Consider the following 24,564-nt stretch of genomic DNA (forward strand, 5'->3'; position numbering starts at 1 on the left):
ACAACGACGTGCAGCGAACGCTGTTAAAACTTTGAGATAAAAGATACAAGAAAAATAGCAGAACAATTGTGCTCAACATAAAGCACCTGTGGGCTGTGGACTAAAGTCACTACAAACTCAACTCGATCTTTCTCAAAGAAAAAAAGAGAAAAAGAAAAAAAAATATAAAAAAATCAGCCCTCTGAATCCATCAGAGATCCAAAACGTATAAAATCCTGGGCTTGAAGAATTGAACTCTGAAGCTCTAAACTCTCATTCTCTCAAACGGCTTCGCCCTCACGACGGCAGGATCGACTCCGCCTCGGCTGTGGTCCTCCAATCATTCGAGTACCTCCCACGTGCCGCCTAGCGTCGGCTACGTCCTTACCAGCTCATCCTCTGCCTCGGCTCCGGCGACTGCGCCACTGACTCCACTTTCACTGCCGACCTCGGTTGTCAATCTCCGAAGCATTTCGATGGCCGGATTTCCGGCGTTTACGGCTACGAAGGTACTTCGTTCTTTCTTCATATTAGGTGTTCCACTATTTCGCACCTTCAATTTCATCGTCTTTGTTCCTATTGCGTTCTAATCAGCACAACATGTTGTTTAGCTTGAAAATTGTTTGAAGAACTCAGCTTTTAGCCTCGCAGCTGCAAAACACTGTTATTCATTTGCTTCTTCATGTTTGCTTGTTCCTCCTGAATTGGCATATTGTCGAACACTAGGTATGCATTGAAAATAAAGATGATTCATGCTAGATAGTGAAATTGATATAAAAATTCGATTGAAGGATGTGAGTATGAGACATTGCAGTCTTACTGTGTACAACTGTGGACAGTATAATGAATGTTCATGAGAATTAGATAAAAGTGGTTTTGAGAGTGAATTTGAAATACTTTAATTTTAGCTGTATTGGGAATCATCCTCTGAGAGTGATGGTCTAATGGATGGTGTATCAGGTATTTGTGGCAACGTTTGATGTTTCGGTTTGTGTAATTTGCATAATGATCGATCAGATTGATGTTAATGTGGTTGTGTATATGCAAATGATGCAAAATGTGGTACGCCGACATGGATCTGCAAGGGGCTTACTTATTTTCTTATTTGCAGGCCTGGTTTACTTCTATCTCTAAGGTTGGTTTGTTGCCGTAAAGTAATCTTCAACTTAATAATTATTACTATACAGTGCTTTGAATTTATGCCCTTCTTTTATGTGATCATGTTCAGGCTTTTGATCTGTTGGAAATGGTAAAGGCAATCAAAGGTATTGTCTAGCAGAATGTTTTTGATAGAAAGCTGCAAGTAGTCAAGCAGTTAGCTGCTATCGTTACTCCATTATTGGTAATTGGATAGTCGGGTAAAACTATAAATGTTGAGTAAAGAACACAGGTTCAAAGATATTGTTTTGGTCATGTATTTCACTAGAGTAATGCACATAATGGTTTTGAGTAGAAGGCTAGAAGTTGCCTGGCAGATGTTGCTCTGTACTCCATACATTTTGGTTACATTAACTTTTAGGTTTTCATTTGCATAGCTTTTCCAGCAGTCCATGGATGCTTAGAAAGGGGATTATTGCAGCAGGAGAATCTGTTGCAACATGGTCTTCCTGTTGTGCTCTAAGGTAATTTATGTTAGAAACAGTATGCTTAAACAATCACAAACACATAATTTAGAACCTATACTAGATCAAATCATGTACATTCAAAAACTGAAATTCTTTTATAGCAGTGTTTGGAAATCTCCTTGAGTTAAATCCAAGTAAGGAAAAAATCTCCTTGAGGAAGATTCAAGTGAAGTGAAATCTCCTCTACACAGATCTTAGAGAGCTAATATCCCCTTGAGATGGATCCAAGTGAGGAAGAAAATTCTTAACGGATCCCTTTGAGACAGATCTAATCCTCCTCAATGGAAACTGATTTCTGCAGAAAACTAAACATAAGAACATGAACCCAGAAAACTTACTCGATGCACTTGCATTGTCCATGACAGCCTTCTCCTGAATCCACCTTGATATTCTCTTAGTAATGGGACTAATTTTGAGAAAAAACTCGTGTTTCAGAAGGGACTAGTCTGACATTAATATAGAAGCTTCACATGACAGTTCCATCCATAAAGAAACTGTCATTTTTCTCAACTGCTTTATCAAACCCTCAACTGCAATATTATTTGAATTCAAATAGTGCATAAGCTTATCTGTAAAATTAATTCAAAGCTTATACATATGTATTTTAGACTCCGGCCACACTTCATTTACTTGTATTGCATTTACACATCATATAAATACCAAGTGTCGTCAAGTTCCATAAGCTGCAATGCTTACAATCTCCCACTGAACTTGACACTACCTGAATAGATATATTACAACACAAATATATGAGAATGACCTACTGAAATGTGCACTGTGAGTCTAAAATCTACTTAAGTCATTCAAATTCAATTGATTAATAATCCTGTCAATTATATGCCTGCTTCAAGGAACCTAAGAACATTTTGGTGAATGAGGATAGACACCAATATTCCAAAATCACCTTGTAACAGACTATAATCACATGAATTTTATTCGCAGCAGTACTAGCATACTTGTGCTATAAATGCATTTAATCACAAGTATACTTGAAGTCCTACCAAAATTTCTAAATTAATAGAAACAAAGCAAATTATATCTCATTCTGAAACTTTTACCACAATCTGCATATATGTATTGCCATCATATGAATTGCAATATGTACATGTACTTCTTGATTTTAGCAGATGCTTAATAGGATAAAACTTAATAATATAATTGCACATTATCGATCATATCACAACTAAACAATAATAAAGCCATAGTACATACTAAATGGTGATGATTCTGACATAATTCAACTTTAGATGATGTCTTTAATTCCCATATGTGCAGCATGCTTGACAAAATCAGCTACTGGTAAAGCTTTTGTCAATGGATCTGCTAACTGATCTTTAGTTCCAATCTTTACAACCTCGATCTCTTCATCCCTAACACTTTCTCTCACTGCAAAGTACTTGACATCAATGTTCCTTGAATCTGAAGACCTCTTGTTGTTCTTTGAAAAGAACACTGCTGATGCATTATCACAGTAAATCACCATAGGCCTTTCTACAGAGCTTATTAGCTTCAAATGAGAAATAAAATTTCTCAACCATAATGCATGTCCTGTTGCTTCATAAATGGCAATATATTCAGCTTGAAAAGTTGACGTTGCTGTCAAGGTCTGCTTTGCAGTTTTCCATGAAATGGCTCCACCTGCTAGAAGAAATATGTATCCAGATGTTGATTTCAAGTCATCCATGTCTGATTTGTAGGATGCATCTGTGTAGGCCTCCACCTCAAGTTCTTGCTCATCAATTTTTCTGTAAACCAACATGTGATCCTTAGTCTTCTTCAGGTACCTCAACACCTTCTTTCCTGCTATCCAATGTTCATGGCCTCCATTTGATTGAAACCTTGAAAGCATATTTACTGCAAATGATATATCAGGCCTTGTACAGATTTGAGCATACATCAAGCTCCCCACTAATCTTGCATAAGGCACATTTTTCATGCTTTCTGCTTCCAACACATTCTTAGGACACTGACCCTTGTGCAGCCTATCTCCCTTAGATATTGGTGCATCACCTGACTTACAACCCTGCATGCCAAATCTCTGCAATATCTTGTCCACATAATTTTTCTGTGATAAACCCAAAGCATATTGCTTTCTGTTTCTGGTTATCTCTATGCCTAGCACATAATGTGCCTCCCCCATGTCCTTCATGTCAAACTGACTTAATAGAAAAGCCTTTGTTTCTTTCAACAAGCAAATATTACTGCTTGCAAGTAAAATGTCATCAACATACAAAATTAGCAAAATAAAATTGCTCCCACTGGTCTTAAGATAAATACACTCATCTAATTTATTTTCCAAAAATCCAAATTGAGTGATTACCTTATCAAACTTGAGGTACCATTGCCTGGAAGCTTGCTTAAGACCATATATTGATTTCTTGAGCTTGCAAACCTTGCTTTCATCTTCTGCAAAACCCTCTGGCTGCAACATATAAATTTCCTCATGCAAATCTCCATTCAAAAATGCAGTCTTGACATCCATCTGGTGCAACTCAAGGTCAAAATGTGCTACTAGGGCCATGACAACTCTGAATGCATCTTTGGTTGAGACTGGAGAGAAAGTCTCATTATAATCAATTCCTTCCTTTTGATTATAGCCCTTAGCCACTAACCTGGCTTTATACCTTTCTACTTTGCCATCTGCATCCTTTTTGGTCTTAAACACCCATTTACATCCTATAGGCTTAGCATTGCATGGTTTATCAACTAAAGTCCACACACCATTTTGTGCCATGCTATGAAGCTCATCCTCCATTGCTAACCTCCATTTTGCACTATTTACAGATTGCATAGCTTCTGCAACTGATATGGGATCATCTTCATCTCCTAGATTAGATTCTTCAATAGTCAGGTACAGCTTGTAATCATCTGATATGGCACATTTTCTGGTTCTTGTAGATTTTCTCAAGGCTACAAGTTGAGACACTTCTACATTTGGTGCTGCATTTGTCTCATCTTGTTGATCAACTTGCTGTACTTGCACATCATTATTCATACTTTGTCCATTTTGAACAGCTGCTACTGCATTATCATTTCCAGTACCATTTTGCACTTCATTTTCAACTTGATGTGCTGCAATGTCATCGTCTTCATTTTCTGGAACAGGATTCAAAAATACTTCATTTTCTGAAACTGAATTGTTGTTGCATTCTTGGTCCAGGATTGATGAGGCATTGCAATCCTGGTACACAAACCATTCTTCAAAAGCTTTGTTGCTATTTTGCATTGCCACCATCTCCTTTTCTGCATCTTTTCTTGGATTGTTGTCAAACATTTCATCATAGAATGTGGCTCTATGCGACTCCACAATCCTTGTGCTTCTGTTTGGACAATAGAATTTGAAACCTTTTGATTTTTCACAGTAGCCAATAAAATAACCACTTACTGATTGAGAATCAAGCTTGCCATCTGCCACATTATGAACTCTCACTTCTGCATTACAGCCCCACACATGAAAATGATTTAAACTAGGCTTGTAACCACACCACAATTCAAAAGGAGTTTTCATCACAGCCTTGCTTGGAGTTCTATTGCAAATATAATTTGCTGTTTTCAAAGCTTCTCCCCACAGAAATTTTGGCAATGCAGACCTTACAATCATGCTTCTCACCATGCTAATCAAGGTTCTATTCCTCCTTTCTGATACTCCGTTCTGCTGTGGGTTATAAGGAGTAGTGTATTGAGCCACTATCCCACATTCTTGCAAGTACAATGCGAAAGGACCCTTGTGTTGTCCTTGTTCTGTATACCTGCCAAAGTATTCACCTCCCCTATCTGATCTGATACACTTAATCAATTTTCCAGTTTGTTTTTCAATCTCAGCCTTATAGATTTTGAAAAATTCCAAAGCTTGTGACTTTTCTGAAATTAAGTAAATGTAACAAAATCTTGAAAAATCATCAATGAAAGTGATGAAATAACAATTCCCACAGATTGTACTAACTGGAAAAGGACCACAAATATCTGTGTGAATTAAATCAAGCATTTGTTCACTTCTCTTTGAACCTGTGTTCCTAGCATTTGTCATCTTGCCTTTCAAGCAGTCTACACAAGTTTCAAAATCTGTAAAGTCCAAGGCAGGTAAAATACCTTGTTTCACAAGTTCTTGCAATCTTTGTTTTGAGATATGACCTAATCTTTTATGCCACAGGAAAGATGATGCATCACAAAATTTTCTCTTTGAACCTGATTTGCTTAAAAGAAAAATTTTCTTGCTGTCATCAGTTTCAGCTACAATATTTTCACAATTTGCACACCAATAACCATTTACCAAATCAGCATCTCCAAAACAATTTGAACCATGATAGAAATACATAACTTTATTATTACTTGAAAAGCTGAAACCATTGTTTGCTACAAATTGAGAACCAGAAATTAAGTTCCTACTAATACTTGGAATACAGTACACATTGTTCAATACTAATACATAATTATTCCTAAACTTGAGTTTGACAATCCCTACAGCCTTCACAGCCACTCTTTGACCACTTCCAGTACACACCCTTGTCTCATTCTTTCTTGGGATTGAAATCTCTGACAATCCCTGTAATGAATTGACAATATGAATAGGGGAACCAGTGTCAAACCACCAAGAGTTGTCATTTACAAAAGCATTTGACTCAAAATTGAAAACAGATTTTAAAAGAAAACTACCTTTCTTTTTCAGCCAAGCTTTGAAACCTTCACAATCTTTCTTAAAGTGACCAAGTTTCTTGCAAAAGAAACACTTAATGCCACCTGCAGGTTTGTTTTTCATTTTATCATGATCAGATTTCATAATGGATTTAGAGGTGCTTACAGTGGTTCCAGGTTTAAAGTTCTTGCTGTTGCCAAATTTCTTCTTGTACTTGATTTTGGACATCAGATTCACAGCCACCTCTTGTCCTTCTTGCTTCTGCATTTCATCTTCAACTTCCACACACAGTGAAATCAATTCATTGATGCTCCATTTTTCTTTCTGAGTCTTGTACAATGTCTTGAGTTGAGAATATTCATTTGGGAGTGAGTCCAGAATCATGTACACCAGGAATGAATCATCTATAGCCATATTCAGTGCTCTCAGCCTTGCAGCAATATCAGAACCTCTCATTATGTACTCTCTCACACTAGTCTTTCCATTGTATTTCATCCTTGCAAGAGACCTCACCAAATTCTGCACTTCAGCCTTATCAGAAATTTTAAACTTTTCTGCAATGGAATTGAAGAACTCCTTGGCCAATTCTGAATCAGGTATACTGCCCTTCACATTTTCACGCATGCTTTTCTTGATCATGATCAATGCCATCTTGTTATGCTTATACCATTTTTCATATTTGTCCCTTGCATCTCTGCTAGAACTTTCAGTTAATGCTGCTGGAGGATCTTCTTTCAACACATGGTCATAATCCAATATCCCCAGATTCAGTTCTATGTCCCCTTTCCATTTCTTAAAGTTTGAGCCATTCAGAAGCTCAATCTGATTGATGCTCATAGGAAAGTGCATAGCTGCATGTGAAATGATCAAACAGATTAATCTAGTGTAACTCAATACCAGAATAAACTGTATGTCCCAAATAATGTAGTATATATATGCAGCAATATGAAACTTTATCAATTTCAAGACTTTGACGACCTTTGTGGTGTACTAATCTTTGTTGATATATGAATGTTCATTTACTGAAGATATATATATATATATCAGATTCAAAACCAAATGTCTGCAACTGTGTTTCTTTGGAAACCGGTGCAAATTAATTTTAAGTTTCAAAACCTGCAACTTAGCAATAGAACATTGACATCGTTTTTCTCTTTTGACATAAAGCCACTTTGACAGCACATATGTTCTTAAAGATTAACATAATGATGTAAATAATTCCATTTAAGACATTCTTAGGCCACTTTGGAAGCACTTGATGCATTTATTTTCACATCAGTTATCATATCAGCATATTCACACACCAATCATCACATAATCGCAATAACAGATGAATGAATATATATGCATATGCCTATAATATGAATCTGATATGAACTTGAATGTGAACCACATATGGATATTTTGTCGAATTAAAGCATAAGAACAAATGAAAATTCATAAAGTTAATGTATATTACTAAATCAGTATGTTATGATCAAGAATATACAAGTAAAATATTTTATGAATTACTTGATGCGGATTAAAGTAATTAAAATTCCCAGAATTCATAACTTAATGCAGTTAATTCATTCTACATGTAATTGATCTATGTATGGCTGCTCTGATACCAATTGTTAGAAACAGTATGCTTAAACAATCACAAACACATAATTTAGAACCTATACTAGATCAAATCATGTACATTCAAAAACTGAAATTCTTTTATAGCAGTGTTTGGAAATCTCCTTGAGTTAAATCCAAGTAAGGAAAAAATCTCCTTGAGGAAGATTCAAGTGAAGTGAAATCTCCTCTACACAGATCTTAGAGAGCTAATATCCCCTTGAGATGGATCCAAGTGAGGAAGAAAATTCTTAACGGATCCCTTTGAAACAGATCTAATCCTCCTCAATGGAAACTGATTTCTGCAGAAAACTAAACATAAGAACATGAACCCAGAAAACTTACTCGATGCACTTGCATTGTCCATGACAGCCTTCTCCTGAATCCACCTTGATATTCTCTTAGTAATGGGACTAATTTTGAGAAAAAACTCGTGTTTCAGAAGGGACTAGTCTGACATTAATATAGAAGCTTCACATGACAGTTCCATCCATAAAGAAACTGTCATTTTTCTCAACTGCTTTATCAAACCCTCAACTGCAATATTATTTGAATTCAAATAGTGCATAAGCTTATCTGTAAAATTAATTCAAAGCTTATACATATGTATTTTAGACTCCGGCCACACTTCATTTACTTGTATTGCATTTACACATCATATAAATACCAAGTGTCGTCAAGTTCCATAAGCTGCAATGCTTACAATTTATTGCTGGGATGCAGTAATAATAAACTAATCATCTTTGTTTCCTTTTAAATGTCACTCCACAGGTTAATCGATTTAATAACCTAAAACACACAGATGATTGGTGTTAGTTTCCTGACCGTTGGACAATGCTTTCATGTTTTCAGTATCTATCGCGCAGGCATAGCTTTAGATATTACAGGTTTCATTGGCCAAACCAGCTGCTAGGATTCTTGAAGTTACTGGAAAAACTGCACAGAGCATTAGAACCCGATAGGATCCATTGAACTTCCTCTTAATTTATGATATTTGTAGTCACAACAATGCTTGTTTTGTCAATTACCAATGATCCACAAAGGATTCAGTACTTTGTCTTGCATTTTTTGTAAGGAATATATCTATTAGACAATATGATACTCTTAATGAAATGTATATTTTTCTTTTACATGGTTAGTCTACTAATATTGGCATGGGAATGTGCTCAAGTAATGGTGAATGTTTACAGAGTTATTGAGAAAGGTAAAGGAAAGAACCCAGCAAATTGAGTGCAATAATATATATTGAAACATTATAACAACGTATTCAGTAATATGACAACATACCATGTATGCTGTCGAAAACTAAAGACAACATGCTGAGAGTGTTGTTAAAACTTACAACATGCACTTGAAACGTTGTCGAAAATTTATGACATTGTGCAGAGCTCATTGTTGAATAATTACAACAACGTGCTTCACCTCTTTTTGACAACGTGCAAAGCGCGATGTTAAGGACTCATGGACTTTTAATGACTTTGGCATCTACAACATGCGCCAAACGTTGTCAAAAGTGATTGACAACGTGAATTGCAAGTTGTTAAACATGTTTTTTCTTGTAGTGGCCCTACTTGATACTGGTTATTATGGACCAGAATATAGTAACAATTTTGGTTCTTTTTGTTTCTGAACTTTTACCTATATATATATACTTGCATTGATTTGTGACTGGATAGAATATAGAAAACGGAAATTAATCCAACTCAACCTTCGATAGTGGGAGGGGGATACTGGAGACGAGCCTGAATTTCTATTTAATTAGAAACATAGTTGTTATTATTAATGCAAATTGAGGAGTTTTTATTTATTATTAAAGAAACCAAGAACTGAAAGAGAACTAGAGAGGGGGCATGAAATATATAAAACTCCTCAATAAGAAAACGGATTGGCAAAAGCAAAATGGAACAAAAAGATGTGATAAGATATTGAAACTACAAGTAGCTACCAAGCTATAAGACTCTCAATCTTTTGTCTCTGAGAGCCAGAATAATTAATTGGAAGCATCCGCCTTAATGCTAGGGTTATTGTATGAATTACAATGGCTTGGATTGGGACCATGGCGACAATGATCAGGCCAGAGAAAGGCACCCATTGCAAAGTCTCTCTTGTAAGCCAAGTCACCGTGAGCCGGCAACCCATAATTGGCAAGAAGGCGGTCGAGCTTCCACTCGGGCATGTCCTGGTAGTCCTTTCTGGTGTACCTAGGGTAGTGAAGGGGCATCTGGAAATTGCTCCTGCTATTCACCTTTCTGCTTTCCATGATCTACTGCAAATGACTGTAGTTACTAAGTAGTAGCTAGCTTCCGCTTTGTGTTACGGAACTTTGGTGTTCAGAGTGAGCTTTACATATGGATGGACTCAAGCTAGGCAGGTTCTAGAGGCATGAGAGTTGTTCACACGGATTGGTTGGCTTACCTTCTCATACGACATACTATTTGTGTGTGTAATTCAGTGAGCAATGTATGCACAAGGCATCATCTATAATATGTGTTATTCGATCGTGAATCCTTGATCGAGAACAGCATGACACGTACTCCAAATTTAGCCAGCGAGGGTTAAGCCAATTTTGCATCTTTCCATGTAATTTGGGTATCTCAGGTTACAATCCATATCGATGGTTCTATTATTTTGTGTTTATCATTTTAACGATATGCTAATATTTCGTTGGAGAGCAGTGTGATCTATTTGTTACTAATTGGACCGTATTGGAAATAATATGAATTGATCAATAGTATTCAATATGAAGTAAAGTAAGCTTGTTCATTAGGTGAAATCACTTTATAATAGGAGTCGTTGAACTAGCCGTCAACGAAAGACCAACTCAACCAAAACATAGTCGAGCAGTAGAAAATCATTGAACACGGTAAATTACTAGTACAGGTGTAGAACCAAACAATTGCAATGACCGCACACAGTATCACTACAACCTAAGGTTGTGCTTTGATTTGGTACTCATCAACCCAATCGAACTACAGCGAAACTAATTATGCTTATGGATTCAGTGAATTGATCCAAATACACACACACACATATATATATATACAGAGAGGATCTAAGGTGGATGTCCGCACTGCCCCAAAAGTACAGACGTCGATGCTTCTGCACAGATCAAGGGCCGACGGCAGCGCGAATCTCGCCGGATGGAGACCAGACGTCTATCTTGACCTTTTTTCTTGCTGGTGGACTCGCCGGATACCAGTATGCAGTCGACCTTGATTGGGTTTGAAGTTTCAGGTGAGATCGCTGCCCAGAACCTTTGACCTCGATCTCCTTGGCCTTCATCTTCATGGTAAAGCTATCTGGGATGCCCCTAGCCTCCGTCCAGCAAGATTCACACTGCCGTCGACGCTTGATAGCTGCAGAAGCATCGACGTCCACACTTTTGGGGGCAGTGCAGACGTCCGCCCCAGAACAGGCCTGCAGTATGTGTGTGTGTATTACGCAGTAATTGTTGTATCATACATAAGTCATAACTGAATTTTCCAATAAATGGTTTAAGCTTATTTTATGAAGCAGGGAATGAAACACATCGATCCTACAACCTGAGGAGGACAATCCATACACCAACATATAGATATAGGGCCCCTACATGCATGCATGGAACTTCGCCACCACAGTTCTAAACGATCGACCCCAAAATGATCATCGTAATCCAAACCCCACCCTAAAAACTGAGGGGTCGACTCGGTGAACACCATGTGTCGCAAACTGGTAGCCCTAACTCAAACAGTACGAGTTCGTACGATCGACGATGTGTGGCAATACCAGTCTCTAATGCCATTTGTAATCATCCCAATACATCATCCGCCACTCGATCACAGTAGGTCCGCCGCAGGGGGAGCCCAGGGACCTCGTTTCCTAGCCACAGGAGGAGTTCTGAGACCAAGTCGATGATTAAGAAGTGGAAGAGCATATAATTATAGGGGCCCTAATAGGGTGCATTTGGGGTACCATTTTGTCTAGTACTTATATGAGGCTCAAAGATGAAACATGTGTAGTAAGAGCAAGACATTGGTCTAGTTTGTGGTATTACGGATCCGTATTCGAATAACCACTTGAAGTCTCTGACCCACCCTGTTGAAATTCAATCATGAAATTAAATCCTAACACTAGCCATGGGATTGCATTCTCAAACAGTAGATCGCGTTGATGTCTGTAGATTAACCACACACGATCATGGCTCTCTAACCACATAAAGTTCAAATATGATTCACAACTCGGTCAGCTATATTCATGTTTCAAATGTTTTTGAACAGTTGAATTAAGGTTTTAGTTTAATTGATTTTGATCGACTGCTAATTTAACAATTATCATTACAGTCAACATAAATGTTGAACAACATATAATAGAACTTTTTCTATTCCAAATTGTTCTACTTTAGCACAATTTTTTCACACATTCTCGCATGTATATCCAGGTAATTAATGGGGCATGTTGCTGTTCTCACTAGTTGTCAGCGACGAACATCCTTGTGATCCAACAATGTGCAAATTATGCATCCACAATGGAAACGAAGCCAAACATTATGCACCTAATTGGAACTTTCTGGGCGTTGGGATGCAAATTGATCGAGACACACCAAACTTCATATGCATGTGATAATTGAAATTAGGCATAATCTTATCGAACCAACATGTACATCATATATAATTTATATGATGAAGTGGTTACCAGAAGAGAACTTTAATATAAACCGAACCTACCTAATTAATTAATGTAGAGAATTAAAGGGGCTAAACTTCATGGTTATAGAGGTTAGAAATAGCATGTCTAACCATATATGGTGAAGAATGCCCGAATAAGAGGTTCTGAGTATACTACGTAGTAGATATGCCTCTTGATATGTGTGTAAGTACAAGGATATTTGTACAATGACTAACTTACAAAAAATAAAAGCCTCAAACTAAATTAATACACTTAAACAACCTCCTAATATATTCGAGATTAAAATGTTCAGATAACCTCATAATATCTTAATACAGATGGACGAGACTCGATATTTGTATAAAATAGTTGGTGTTTTAGAGACATGACATAATATTTTAAGCCAAAGAGAAAGACATAACACTATGTCCAGGTGAGAACAAATTGGAACTTCCAATATCCTAGTACCCAAATTTAGGACGCTATTAAGGGAAAAAAAAATATACAAACAGAAGAAATATTTGGACAAGTCCCAATCGAGGGGCGGAGCCGTGGCAGAACACAATCATTGGCGCTTGCATCAGATCCTCACACGAGGCAGGACCAAAAGCGACCACGCCAGCTCCTAAGCATGTTCTCTGGAGTAGGAAAGAACGACCTTCCAGAAACTTCTGGGAATTACTGGCCAGCAATCGCCGAGGCATCTAGCGGCCGGAACCTCGCCACGTGGCGGGAGAACCACGTGAAAACTCCGACGTGGCCTCCTCAATTTCCTGAAAATGATTCGGCCCCATTTATTTGCGCACCCAGCAAAATATATAGGGGCACTTTGAAATTTTCACTTAAAAAAGTCCAAAGCTCTCTCCACCAATCTAAATCCCTCTCCTTTTAAATCTGAGAAGAAAATTCCAGAAAAGGAAAGAAAAGAATAGAAGCAAAGCCCAACTCTGCCACCCACTGATTTGCTTTTGCTCAGCTCCTTGTTTACTGTGTGTTTTTTTGGGTTTCGATTTTTTTCCGGCGATGAATGACGGCGGAGATGTGAATATGGAGGAGGGAGGGGGTGGAGATAAGGTGGTGTTGATGTGGGGTTATCTTCCCGGAGCTCTGCCTCAAAGGTCGCCGCTTTTGTCGCCGACGGTTGTGCGGCCGGGTGGTGATTACTCCTGGAGGGATGTGTTTGGCGGCGGTTGCGGCTTCGCCATGGCCATTTCTGGTGCTCTCTTCTATCTCCCTGCATTAGTTTTGTTTTAAGCTTTTCGGAATTTGATTTCAAATTTTGGATTTTGGAAGGATTTTTTTTTCCTTTTTGTTAATTTGGCGGGGGTGATGGATTTCAATGCATTTGGCTTCTGTTTGGTTGCTGAGAAAATGTGGAAGAAAAAATAGGAGTAGAGAACTTGCTTTGAAAAGTAGAGAACTATTTTGTGTTAAAGCAAATTTTTTGCTTTGAAAAGTAGAGAACTTGTTCAAGCAGCTTGTCAAGTGAGTTGGTGCTCAAAGTTACTGGTTTATTTGTTTTCAATCTTTACCGATTTTCACAATCTATTTGGGGATTTTTTTTTCTTGCTCTTTCATATTTTTTTAGTATTCTGTCATTTTCCTGGTGAAAGTAATGTTTTTTACTGTCGTTGGTTTGGGGAAATGAGGGTTTTCTTTGGTTCTAGTTTGGTATTGTCAAAAGGATTCTGTGACTCTTTATTTGTTGGATATAATTGGATTAAAGCTAAGCTTTTGCTTCTATCAATTTCTTTGCAATGCTGATTTGCAATGCCTAGTTCTATCTGCTTTCTTTTAATTCCTTTTTCCGAGGTAGAAGTTTCGTGCTCATGATTCCTTGTTATGTTTTCGCCTAGAGTCTGGAAAGCTGATTACATGGGGTTCGACAGATGATCTGGGTCAAAGCTATGTGACATCTGGGAAGCATGGGGTAGAGCAGCATTACACAATACTTTTTTGTTGATTCATCGATTTCTTTCGTTGTTGGTGGAACTAACCCACATTGCTTTCAATTTTACTCATGAAGGAAACACCGGAGCCGTTTCCTCTTCCAGCTGAAGTTTCTCTAGTTAAGGCAGCTGCAGGTTGGGCGCATTGTGTTGCAGTTACAGGTATTCTTGATTTCTCAACTTCATTTGATCATGAAATAGATTTAATCAACATAATATGTCTAGAAGCAGACCAAGCCAGCCAACTTGTTGATTGATTGAAGTATGGAAACAAAGTTGATTTATGTATCTCCCCCTGTTATTTAGTTATGATGCACACTGGAGGCATTTAATTGGTTTTAGTTTTGATGCAGATACTGGAGGAGTTTATACATGGGGATGGAAAGAGTGTGTTCCCTCTGGGAAGGTCATTGCTGAACCATCTACGAGTGCAAACTTTGAAAAGGATGTATTGGAAAGGCAGAGTTCTTTCTTGACAGACCAAGGTAATTTCATTATGGCCTATTTCTGATGATAATGGCAGAAGCTTTATTCCATCCATTGCTGACTTATGCGTGGTTATGATATAGATAGCCCTCGCTCTCAAGGCTCACGATCCACTGGCGGAATCATGTCTGCTACTGAAGCTAGAGGAGCTGGAGAAGAAAGTTCAAAGCGAAGAAGAGTATCTTCAGCAAAGCAAGCAGCTGAAAGTTCATCGTCTGGTGATGAAACTCTCTCAGCATTGCCATGTCTTGTGACTTTGAACCCAGGAGTTAGAATAGCCAATGTTGCTGCTGGAGGACGCCATACTCTAGCATTGTCAGGTAACTTGCCATTTTCTGATCTATACTTGTCCTGCTACATGTGCCATAGTCTCTTTCCATTTGAGTAATTGCAAAAAGTTCCAATGCTGTATCAAATTAGATGCTAGAAGCTATGTAAAATCTATTATGTAAAGTTTGACATATACGATGTATTCTGATTTCCCAAAGTTCAGATATGGGACAGGTGTGGGGATGGGGATATGGAGGTGAAGGGCAGCTTGGTCTGGGCTCACGGATACGTATGGTGTCCACCCCTCATCCTATACCTTGTATCAAGTCCTCTTCTTATGGGATCATGAATTCAGAGGAACACAGTTTCAGAGTACCTGGAAGTTATGTGAAAGGGATTGCCTGCGGAGGTCGACATAGTGCAGTGATAACAGGTACAGGTTTTATGTTCCTTCTCCCGTTTTAGTTAATACATGGGCAATCAAGCTGGATGATATTTATTAGGTTACTACTAAGGTTGATAATTTGTCCTAAATACTCAACCTGTACCTTTTACATATCTCTACCCTATTATAATCTTCAAATGTTTCCTTATTTAAAGACCTCTAAGACTGCTGATTGAGTTTGAAGAAAACAATTTGAAAATTCAATTAGATGAAAAGAGGTTCAACACTCTTCATCTTTTATAAAAAGGTAACCACCATTGGAGAGCTCACTTTTAACTGGAGCAATGTTTGCAGATACAAAACTTTATTTGTAGGAATTGACAGTTTTATATACTAGATGTAACAAATGTGAGAGTAATCTGGAATATTTAATCCAAACCGATGCTAAACTAAGTTGACTATGCTTGGAATTATAGCTGGAAGGATGTTCAGTCATTGGAACTATAAGATCCGTCTTCCAAACTACATGATATATCAGAGGGCAAGCCTTCTGTATTCAAAGGTTACTTTTGCATAGTTTGACATGTGGTACGACTGAGATGTTTTGCATTCTTAAATTGTTGCCTTATAGCTGTTAAATATTTATGGTCATTCACTCATTTGTTTTTCAATCTTATATTCCAGATGCTGGAGCACTACTTACTTTTGGTTGGGGGCTTTATGGACAGGTGAGTTTCTGTAGTTCTAAGCCTTTTCTCGGACTGCCTCTGTGCCTCATGGTTTCTCTTCTTGAGAATATTATTGTGAATATTTCTGTCTTCATTTGGAAGGGTGCTGATCTGGGTTAAATTTGCTGCATCCTACTGCACAACTATTTGCTGGATAGTAAAAAGTCAAGTCCAACTTCCCATTCCAAACTTCTGTACATCTGGTTTCTTGATTACAAAACTGTCAATCACGGTCTTGTTTACAGAAAATTAGAAACTCAGTAGCAACAAAAAAAAGTTAGAGAAACTCATTGCCTATAGTGCTAAACACGATATACCTGGTCCTACTACTTAAGCTGGAACACTTCTTTTAGTCTCTTTGTTCACCTGCAACACTTAACTGGAGTTCCCCAGTTTTAATTGTTCTTCGGAATCAACATGTAGTGAATCTAGAAAGGGTGGAGAAAAAAGTACCGTAGGTGCTCAAGATGAGATTCGCTTAAAGAGGGAGGGACAGACCTTTGTTTTCTTACTCCATGTTATCTATCTCCCACTTTGTTTGTTTCTGCACAAGTTTGCTTTTGATGATAAAGGAGTGAAACTGATTTCCTTCAAATGTCTTTTTCTGGTATAGTGTGGACAAGGAAGTACAGATGATGAGCTAACCCCAATATGTGTCTCTTCATTACTCGGTATCCGGATAGAGAGTGTTGCTGCAGGACTGTGGCATACTGTCTGCATATCAGCTGATGGTGATGTTTATGCATTTGGGGGGAATCAGTTTGGACAGTTGGGAACTGGAGCTGATCAAGCTGAGGTAAACTCTGAAGTTTGAAAACAGCTAATCCTATGTTAGACTATATAGGCAACAGCAATTTCATTAACTGAGATGTCGTAAAGTTATCAAATAAACTAATCACGGTGACTTTGGTGCTTTGGATTTTGATTTATTTACTAGTTTCTTTTTGACAAGAAGTAGTTTGTATTATTCTTAAATGATTCATTGGCTGCTACACAGCTTTCATGTTGACAACTATCTTCATATCTGAGAAACTACTTAATTGACTTTTCTTGAATCATATTCCAGACTATTCCGAGACTTTTGGATGCTCCTATTCTGGAAAATGCGAACGCAAAAATTGTTTCCTGTGGAGCTCGTCATAGTTGCATTATCACTGGTATGTCTTCTTCCACTTTTACAGGCTCCCCTACTCTTTCATGATAGTTGACTTCAGATTTCTTGAAGCTAAATTACGAAGAGTATCCAGTCTTAAATGGTTATCACCACACTTTTGGTTTTGTGTGTTAGACATCTGTCAAATCCCCATCAGTCCAGAAAGCATGAAAGAAAAAAGATGGAAAAGAACAATACATCTAATTGGTTATTTCATAAGAGACTCAACTACTCTTTAGAACACATCAGTACTAGCTGGGGGAAGAATGAATTTGTTGTTGTAGGTGGAAATATCAGTGGTTTGGATATTGTCGATTGATCATGCATATGAGACATTGTGTTTTAACTTCAACTCATGAATTGTCATCAGAAGTGACTCTGACTTTTTTGTCTTTCATTCTTGCTGATGCTCTTGTGCCATGAAGAGGATGCAAAAGTGTTTGGCTGGGGATGGAACAAGTATGGCCAGGTATGAAGCAGCTGTCGTCAATATTTTATTTAATTTAGTGGCTAGGAAATATTTCTAGCAGTGTTATGCTCCCATATTAAGCATTCACTTGCAAACCTAACACTGGTCATTTGTTGCAAATGATGAAGCTTGGCTTGGGTGATGTGATCGACCGCAACATTCCAGCGCAAGTCATAATCGATGGATGTGTCCCGAAAAACGTGGCATGTGGCTGGTGGCATACCTTGCTTCTGGCCGAACTACCCACTTGAGCTCCTCTAATTCACAGGCCAAAGAGGCCATGGTACAGTTTTGTTAGGCAGCAGTAATTCGTTGGACTAGTACTCATCTGAGTTGCATGTACATACATTGGCTTGTATATCATATATATGTATGTACTCTGTACGTATATATGTATATACATGCATTGCTCATTCTTCCATGGTAGAGGTTCTCATCACGATCTGCATATCAATCGCATCAGTTCGGAGATGTACTACATGTTCAGTCCATTGTGTATACCTGCCATGATGGTGATCAATGTAATTATATTTGTATGAGGGGGCTTTAGGAAATCTTCAATCATGTAAGGGGGATGGTTCTCTTCTGTTCAATCAATGAAATTATGTGATAATGTTTCCTGTTACTTTCGCCGTTTTTTCGAGGTAGACTTGTGTTTAGAGGTGATGCCATTATTGTGTTTGGTAAGAGTTGGAAATTTAATGGCAAGTCAAGGTTTGCTCTATTATTCATTGGCTTTCATGGCCTTGCTGACATGAACGGAGAGTAGACTTGTTTGATCTTCTAGATGAATGCTTAACGGCAGCACGTTCCAGTATCTGGATATCACTCTCCAAAGATTATCTTGTATTAAACTACCCCTTCTTTCTCAATTGTATGAAAACAACTGGCTGCATTATCTTTTCTTCTCTTTGTTTTCTATATCTTGGAGATTTGTTCTCATTGACTCACGCGACCAGTTGCGATGTAACGAAGGGGGAAAAAATTCCCCAAATCACGATATTATTGCTGACCGGATGAAGGAAAAATAGAAAGGGACTTGGAAATAAGTAATATAGAAAAACGTTGTCAACTACGTTACTACAATACGATGGATAAATGTTGATTTTGCCATATACCTCATGATTATTGGATCGACTACTAAAACTAAATCTAAAAATGTGATATATGACCGAAGCGATTAAAAAGAATTATTGCGACTCTAAAATTACATGTGGATGAACCTTCATAGAGTGAAAAGAAAGAATTTCTATTTTTAAACAGAACTTCTTCACACATTCTCCAAGAAGCTAACTTCACTGGGAATTCTCTACCAAACTTTGGTCACATTTTGAGTTGCATTTCGGAGTTTAGTCATCACTTCTCTGTTATTTTAACTTTCAACTTTGATCTCTTTGGTTTAGTCTCCTGCAATTAGTTTTTGCTTTTAATAGTTTTTAACTTTGTACAAAAAGAAAATCATACAAAATGATATCCTTCCTAATTTCTTAAGAAAGAAAATAATTAAAATCAGATATTGAATTTCTATGATGGAAAAATCAATTTCCAGGTTTAGTCTCCCGCAATTAGTTTTTGCTTTTAATAGTTTTTAACTTTGTACAAAAAGAAAATCATACAAAATGATATCCTTCCTAATTTCTTAAGAAAGAAAATAATTAAAATCAGATATTGAATTTCTATGATGGAAAAATCAATTTCCAGCGCAATGTTTTAGCAACAAGACAAGTCAAACTCGAAAACAATCTCCGATCAAAAACGTCAGAAAGCGACAAGCAAAGTTTACCCACCAAAATTCAAAGAGTCGCGGAATCTTCCCTCATTTTTCCTTCCAACTCTACCCCTCAACCTTATATTAAAAGTTTAAAACCTCAGTCACACCTTCACGCCTTTCACTCCTTCACTCCTCCACCTCCCCAAAATGGCCGTTACTCCCAACCTCCGCCTCTTAACGGCGTCGCTGCTGCTCCTTTCGTGCGCGTGGACCTCACTCTCCGTCCAGCTCTGCCCACCCTGCGGCAACACCACCGTCCCCTACCCTCTCAGCACCTCCCCCACCTGCGGAGACCAGTCATACAAGATCCGCTGCGACGCGGCGGCAGGCTCCCTCCTCTTCGACACCCTCAACAACTCCTACCCGATCGCCTCCATCTCCCCCTCCGCCCAACGACTCGTCGTACGCCCCTCCAGCTTCGTGTCGTCCAACTCCTGCGTCACGTCGGATATCGTCCACCAGGGAATCCAGCTCAACGACTCCCTCCCCTTCAACGTCACCAGTAGCAACACCATCTTGTACCTCAACTGTACGGACACTCTTCTCCGGTCGCCGTTGAACTGCACGTCGTCGAGTCTGTGTCATACGTATGTGAACAATACTAACGCGGTCGGGTCGTGCCAGAGGGCTCCGATTTGCTGTACGTTTCGGGCGGGAGGGTCCTCGACGTCGTATATGATTCGGGTCAGGGACTCGGGTTGTAGCGCTTATACGAGTTTTGTGAATTTGGATCCGGTTTTGCCCGTGAACCGGTGGCCCGAACCGGGAGTGGAGATTCAGTGGGTGGCGCCCAGGGAGCCGGTGTGTACTGCGCAGTCGGATTGTGACGGGAAGTCTGTGTGTGGATCCGACCCGGTTCAGAATGGGGTGCGGAGGTGCTTCTGTAACTCCGGGTTTACGTGGGACCCGGTTTCAGGGTTTTGCGTTGATGGTGAGTTTGTTTGGTTGTCAATGTTGACTTTTGAATAATCTGGATGATTGTGATTGGCTGAGATGCTAATGTTTGGCTTTACTTTTTGGCAGATAGTGTTGGTTCGAAGGACAGGACTGGACTTATAGCAGGTAAATGGTTATCTCATTTCTATGGCAGATAGTGTTAAGTGTTTGTTAATTTTTGTGATCGGGAGTGTTTTTAGAGTTGCATATTAATGTATCGATATATCAAGTAAGATAGTTCAATTAAGATAGATTAGTTTAGTTTGATCTCAAGTACGCTGTGACTGTAAGGAGTTGATATGGTGTTATCAAAAGTGTGAGTATATCTAATGAGTAGATATTTTAATATATCGTAGATCTAATATGCTACTATAAGAAGTTTGTGTGTATCTAATGAGTCAATACGTCTTTCATTCAAATGTACATTTGATTATGCTTTAGAAATTTGTTTGGTGGTCACTAAAGTAGACAATGATTACTTAATTAATTAGCAGACTGGCTTGAATCGATGTACTAATTTGCAAATAGAATGAAACTCTAAGTAGTGAAATCAGTTTAATTACTTATGAATTATGATGTGTTTCAAGCGTGTTTTAATTCGGACATGAACCCAGGACACCAATTCTTTAAGTTACAATCTCATTTCCATGCCGGATTGATTAGTGACTGACAGGGAGAAAAAACTTGTGCAGGTTTGACTTCTGGCATTGGCGCATCACTACTTGCAGCCATCATTGCCATTGTTCTTTACAAGCGCCACAGGCGCATCAAAGAAGCTCAAGACCGCCTGACCAAAGAGCGAGAAGCAATCCTAAATGCGAATGGAGGCAGAGCAGCAAAAGTCTTCACCGGAAAAGAGATTAAAAAGGCAACAAACAGCTTCTCCAGAGACCTCCTCTTAGGTGCTGGTGGATATGGTGAAGTCTACAAAGGAACGCTTGAAGATGGCACTGTCGTGGCTGTGAAGATCGCGAAGATTGGAAACACGAAAGGCACTGACCAAGTCCTCAATGAGGTCCGAATTCTGTGCCAAGTTAACCACAGGAGTCTTGTGCACTTACTCGGTTGTTGTGTGGAGTTAGAGCAGCCTATTATGGTTTATGAGTACATTGAGAATGGAACTCTACTTGAGCATTTCCAAGCTCGAAAAGGTGTTGGTCGAACACCTCTCTCGTGGACTCAACGTCTCCAAATTGCTCATGACACTGCTGAGGGTCTTGCTTATCTCCACTTCTCAGCTGTCCCTCCAATTTATCACCGTGACGTGAAGTCTAGTAACATTCTTCTTGATAACAAATTGAATGCCAAGGTTGCTGATTTTGGACTATCACGATTGGCTCATACTGATATGAGTCACATTTCAACATGTGCTCAGGGAACTCTTGGATACCTTGATCCTGAATATTACAGAAATTATCAATTGACTGATAAGAGTGATGTCTACAGCTTTGGTGTGGTGCTGTTGGAGCTGATGTCCTCGCAGAAAGCTATAGACTTCAACAGGGACCCCGATGATGTGAACCTTGCAGTTTATGTGCAGAGGCTGATGGCAGAAGAGAAGTTAATGGATGCGATTGATCCAATGCTGAAAGAAGGAGCTACAGCTTTGGAGCTGGACACCATGAAGGCATTGGGGTTCTTGGCATTGGGTTGCTTAGAGGAACGCAGACAGAATAGGCCTTCGATGAAAGAAGTTGTGGAGGAGATTGAGTATATTACAAGCATTGCCACAGCAAAGGTCAACGACGACTAATTCATATTTCTAGCTTGTGTTGCACTAGGGATTATCAGTTGTTCTAGCCTCTAGGAACATGTTTGTCTGGTATGGTTGTTTTTTTTTTTTTTTAGCAGCAATGTATTAGTGTGTATATAGAGGCAAGTGCGGTATGCTTGGTTTTGTAGTATTAATCAGTACAACTTGAGCACCCAAATAAAGAGGCATATTTGCTCTTAAAATGGGATGGTGATACAATTTCAGTTTCTAGTCATAACCAGTAAATTGGTTGCAATCAACTCTATGAAATGATTACCAATTTGCGGTTTCTGGTCAGAGAGGTAGATGGTCTTAGTTTCAATCCTTCTGAAGTAGGTAATGACACAAAGTGATGCCTAAATAGCTTTGACCCATTTTTCACTTATGTCAAACTTCTACCAAAATATGAACTTGGATGGAACTAAAAGTACTAGCGTTCATATGCGCCCAGAAAGCTCTGGCACAACTAAAATTCATCTAGAAAGCATAATTCTTCCATTATTCGGTTGACTGAGAAAGTAAACAAAAACCATCTGATCGAGTAATATTGATGCTGTCCACATTGTCTTAATCTGCTAAGTTTACTGTACGAATTGGTTGCCTGATTCCTATCTCATTTAACATCCTGCAGTTCTCTTATTCCCATCTCAGAGTGAAAATAACGGATCTCTATATGAAGCCAACTAATGGTCAATACTCGGGGAGTCCGGAATCGATGGATAAGTTTTTTGAGTTAGGCACACTGTAAACAATTTACAATTTAACGGTTTCAGCTCCATAAATTGGAGCACCAACTTCTGCAAATTAACACATGCATTCCATATCTTTCTTTAATTTGCCAAAAGATGCAGCAAAGCACAAGAGGCGCCCACAGAAAACATAATGTGTTGGTCTGAGTTGTCCCAACTGTTTCACCTAGCTAAGCTACCATGTAAATTGTACTTGAAGATAAGATTTACAGATTATATATTAGATTGGAGATTCATACTCATGCTTTTTGATACTCAAGGTTTACTCATTAAAGGAATATAGGCATGCCTTTTTGACAAAATTTGCTAAGGGAAAGTGTGACTTGGATTGGAGGCTTGAGGATCACATTCACATACCCATTTTTGGTTGGTTTGATTACACTAAAAGGAAAAAGTGCAGAATTTAGGGCAGCCAATGCTTGGAGGAAGAGCAATGAAGCATAGCCGAATATATATGACTTGATCTTTGGTCAAAGCTGGGATCCCAAAGGGTCAACGCGAATAGTTAGGTCATCTGCATGAAGACCTACATCACATATCAAACTACTGAAAAGGAAAAACCGGCACTTTTTTTTTTTTGAACACACATATTCGAAGTATTGTATTCACGAAATTTCTTTTTAAAGGCTATGTGAAAATCTCGTTTGTTAGGGTAATTAACTTTCGTAAGGTTAGGTGTAGAGTATTTTCCTCCCACTATTCACGAAAATAAACAGAGCATATGTAATTGGTAAACTATTTAACTGATTAACATATATTAAAGTAGAGGACGATTGTCTTCACTAACACTCTAAATTCGCTAATGTTTAGCTGTAACGGTAACCGACACAAACAAGCCCTAATTTTAGAGTTATATACCCAACCGATTTAGTTGCACTCTTTATTCACCAAATCACAATAAACTCGTTTCCGTTCCAATTTCTCGTAAACCGTCTTGCTTTAATTTGTTTCAAAAAAAAAAAAAACTCGCTTCTTATGATATTTCGATCACTCATTTCATCTCCTACGTGTATCATCAAAGTTTCTTTTGAGTCACTATTTTCTTTGAGAGCCCAGCAAAGTGGAATAGGTTGAAATTAGCTGGAATTATTTTGTATTTAGCCTTGATTTCGGGTCACATTTCTGTTTCGAATTATGTGGATCTTGTATTAAAAGCAAAATCCAATCTGGGTCGGTAGGGTTTTGCATCTTATGTGGAATATGCTTTGCCCCGTTGGCAAATCTGGCCTCAAGTTGCTACTTGATGTTGAACCCAATTTTATTATTTCAAAAGCGCATCTTCTTCAATTATTTCATAAATCATTTACCACTTTCTATTTTACTATTCAGCTTTGAAGTGTATAAACTACTAGTTTAACACTTTAATTACAGCCTAGTTAATTAAAGTCAATGCACTAATAATTTAGAGTAGCTCCTCTTCCAAAGTTTAATT

The 24,564-nt window shown here is 38.4% G+C and overlaps 2 protein-coding genes and 1 long non-coding RNA gene across 4 annotated transcripts; all 3 read left to right on the top strand.

The window, feature by feature from the left end:
- Positions 1 to 6,712: 6,712 nt before the first annotated feature.
- On the top strand, positions 6,713 to 8,969 carry LOC121050888. Its single transcript, XR_005804288.1, has 2 exons — positions 6,713 to 6,833; positions 8,611 to 8,969. It is a non-coding gene; the product is annotated as an uncharacterized LOC121050888 (long non-coding RNA).
- A 4,332-nt stretch (positions 8,970 to 13,301) lies between these two features.
- On the top strand, positions 13,302 to 18,676 carry LOC112182836 (ultraviolet-B receptor UVR8). 2 transcript variants are annotated; one of them, XR_002929572.2, is made up of 11 exons: positions 13,302 to 13,699; positions 14,340 to 14,413; positions 14,510 to 14,594; positions 14,786 to 14,917; positions 15,002 to 15,238; positions 15,412 to 15,621; positions 16,258 to 16,301; positions 16,915 to 17,097; positions 17,368 to 17,458; positions 17,590 to 17,923; positions 18,052 to 18,116. XR_002929572.2 is itself a non-coding variant. In XM_024321386.2 (11 exons), the coding sequence occupies exons 1-11, from the start codon at positions 13,507 to 13,509 to the stop codon at positions 18,172 to 18,174; spliced, it is 1,416 nt and encodes a 471-aa protein (XP_024177154.1). In that variant the 5' UTR covers positions 13,302 to 13,506; the 3' UTR covers positions 18,175 to 18,676. The 2 variants fall into 2 exon arrangements, 1 of the variants encoding a protein (XP_024177154.1); XM_024321386.2 differs by having other exon boundaries at positions 17,880 to 17,923; positions 18,052 to 18,676.
- Positions 18,677 to 19,803: 1,127 nt separating this feature from the next.
- Positions 19,804 to 22,643, top strand: LOC112182838 (wall-associated receptor kinase-like 20). Its single transcript, XM_024321388.2, has 3 exons — positions 19,804 to 20,625; positions 20,718 to 20,756; positions 21,323 to 22,643. The coding sequence occupies exons 1-3, from the start codon at positions 19,842 to 19,844 to the stop codon at positions 22,381 to 22,383; spliced, it is 1,884 nt and encodes a 627-aa protein (XP_024177156.1). The 5' UTR covers positions 19,804 to 19,841; the 3' UTR covers positions 22,384 to 22,643.
- The last annotated feature ends 1,921 nt before the right edge of the window (positions 22,644 to 24,564 follow it).

This window comes from Rosa chinensis, chromosome 1, assembly GCF_002994745.2.
Source record: "Rosa chinensis cultivar Old Blush chromosome 1, RchiOBHm-V2, whole genome shotgun sequence".
Taxonomy (NCBI): domain Eukaryota; kingdom Viridiplantae; phylum Streptophyta; class Magnoliopsida; order Rosales; family Rosaceae; genus Rosa; species Rosa chinensis.

Bases quoted from the DNA above. Each gene is read 5' to 3' on its own strand.
- LOC112182836 (XM_024321386.2), top strand. From the start codon at position 13,507: ATGAATGACGGCGGAGATGTGAATATGGAGGAGGGAGGGGGTGGAGAT. The intron at 17,459-17,879 runs GTATGTCTTCTT...TGTGCCATGAAG, and splicing joins TCATAGTTGCATTATCACTG to AGGATGCAAAAGTGTTTGGC. The intron at 17,924-18,051 runs GTATGAAGCAGC...CAAATGATGAAG, and splicing joins GATGGAACAAGTATGGCCAG to CTTGGCTTGGGTGATGTGAT.
- LOC112182838 (XM_024321388.2), top strand. From the start codon at position 19,842: ATGGCCGTTACTCCCAACCTCCGCCTCTTAACGGCGTCGCTGCTGCTC. The intron at 20,626-20,717 runs GTGAGTTTGTTT...ACTTTTTGGCAG, and splicing joins TTCAGGGTTTTGCGTTGATG to ATAGTGTTGGTTCGAAGGAC. The intron at 20,757-21,322 runs GTAAATGGTTAT...AAACTTGTGCAG, and splicing joins CAGGACTGGACTTATAGCAG to GTTTGACTTCTGGCATTGGC.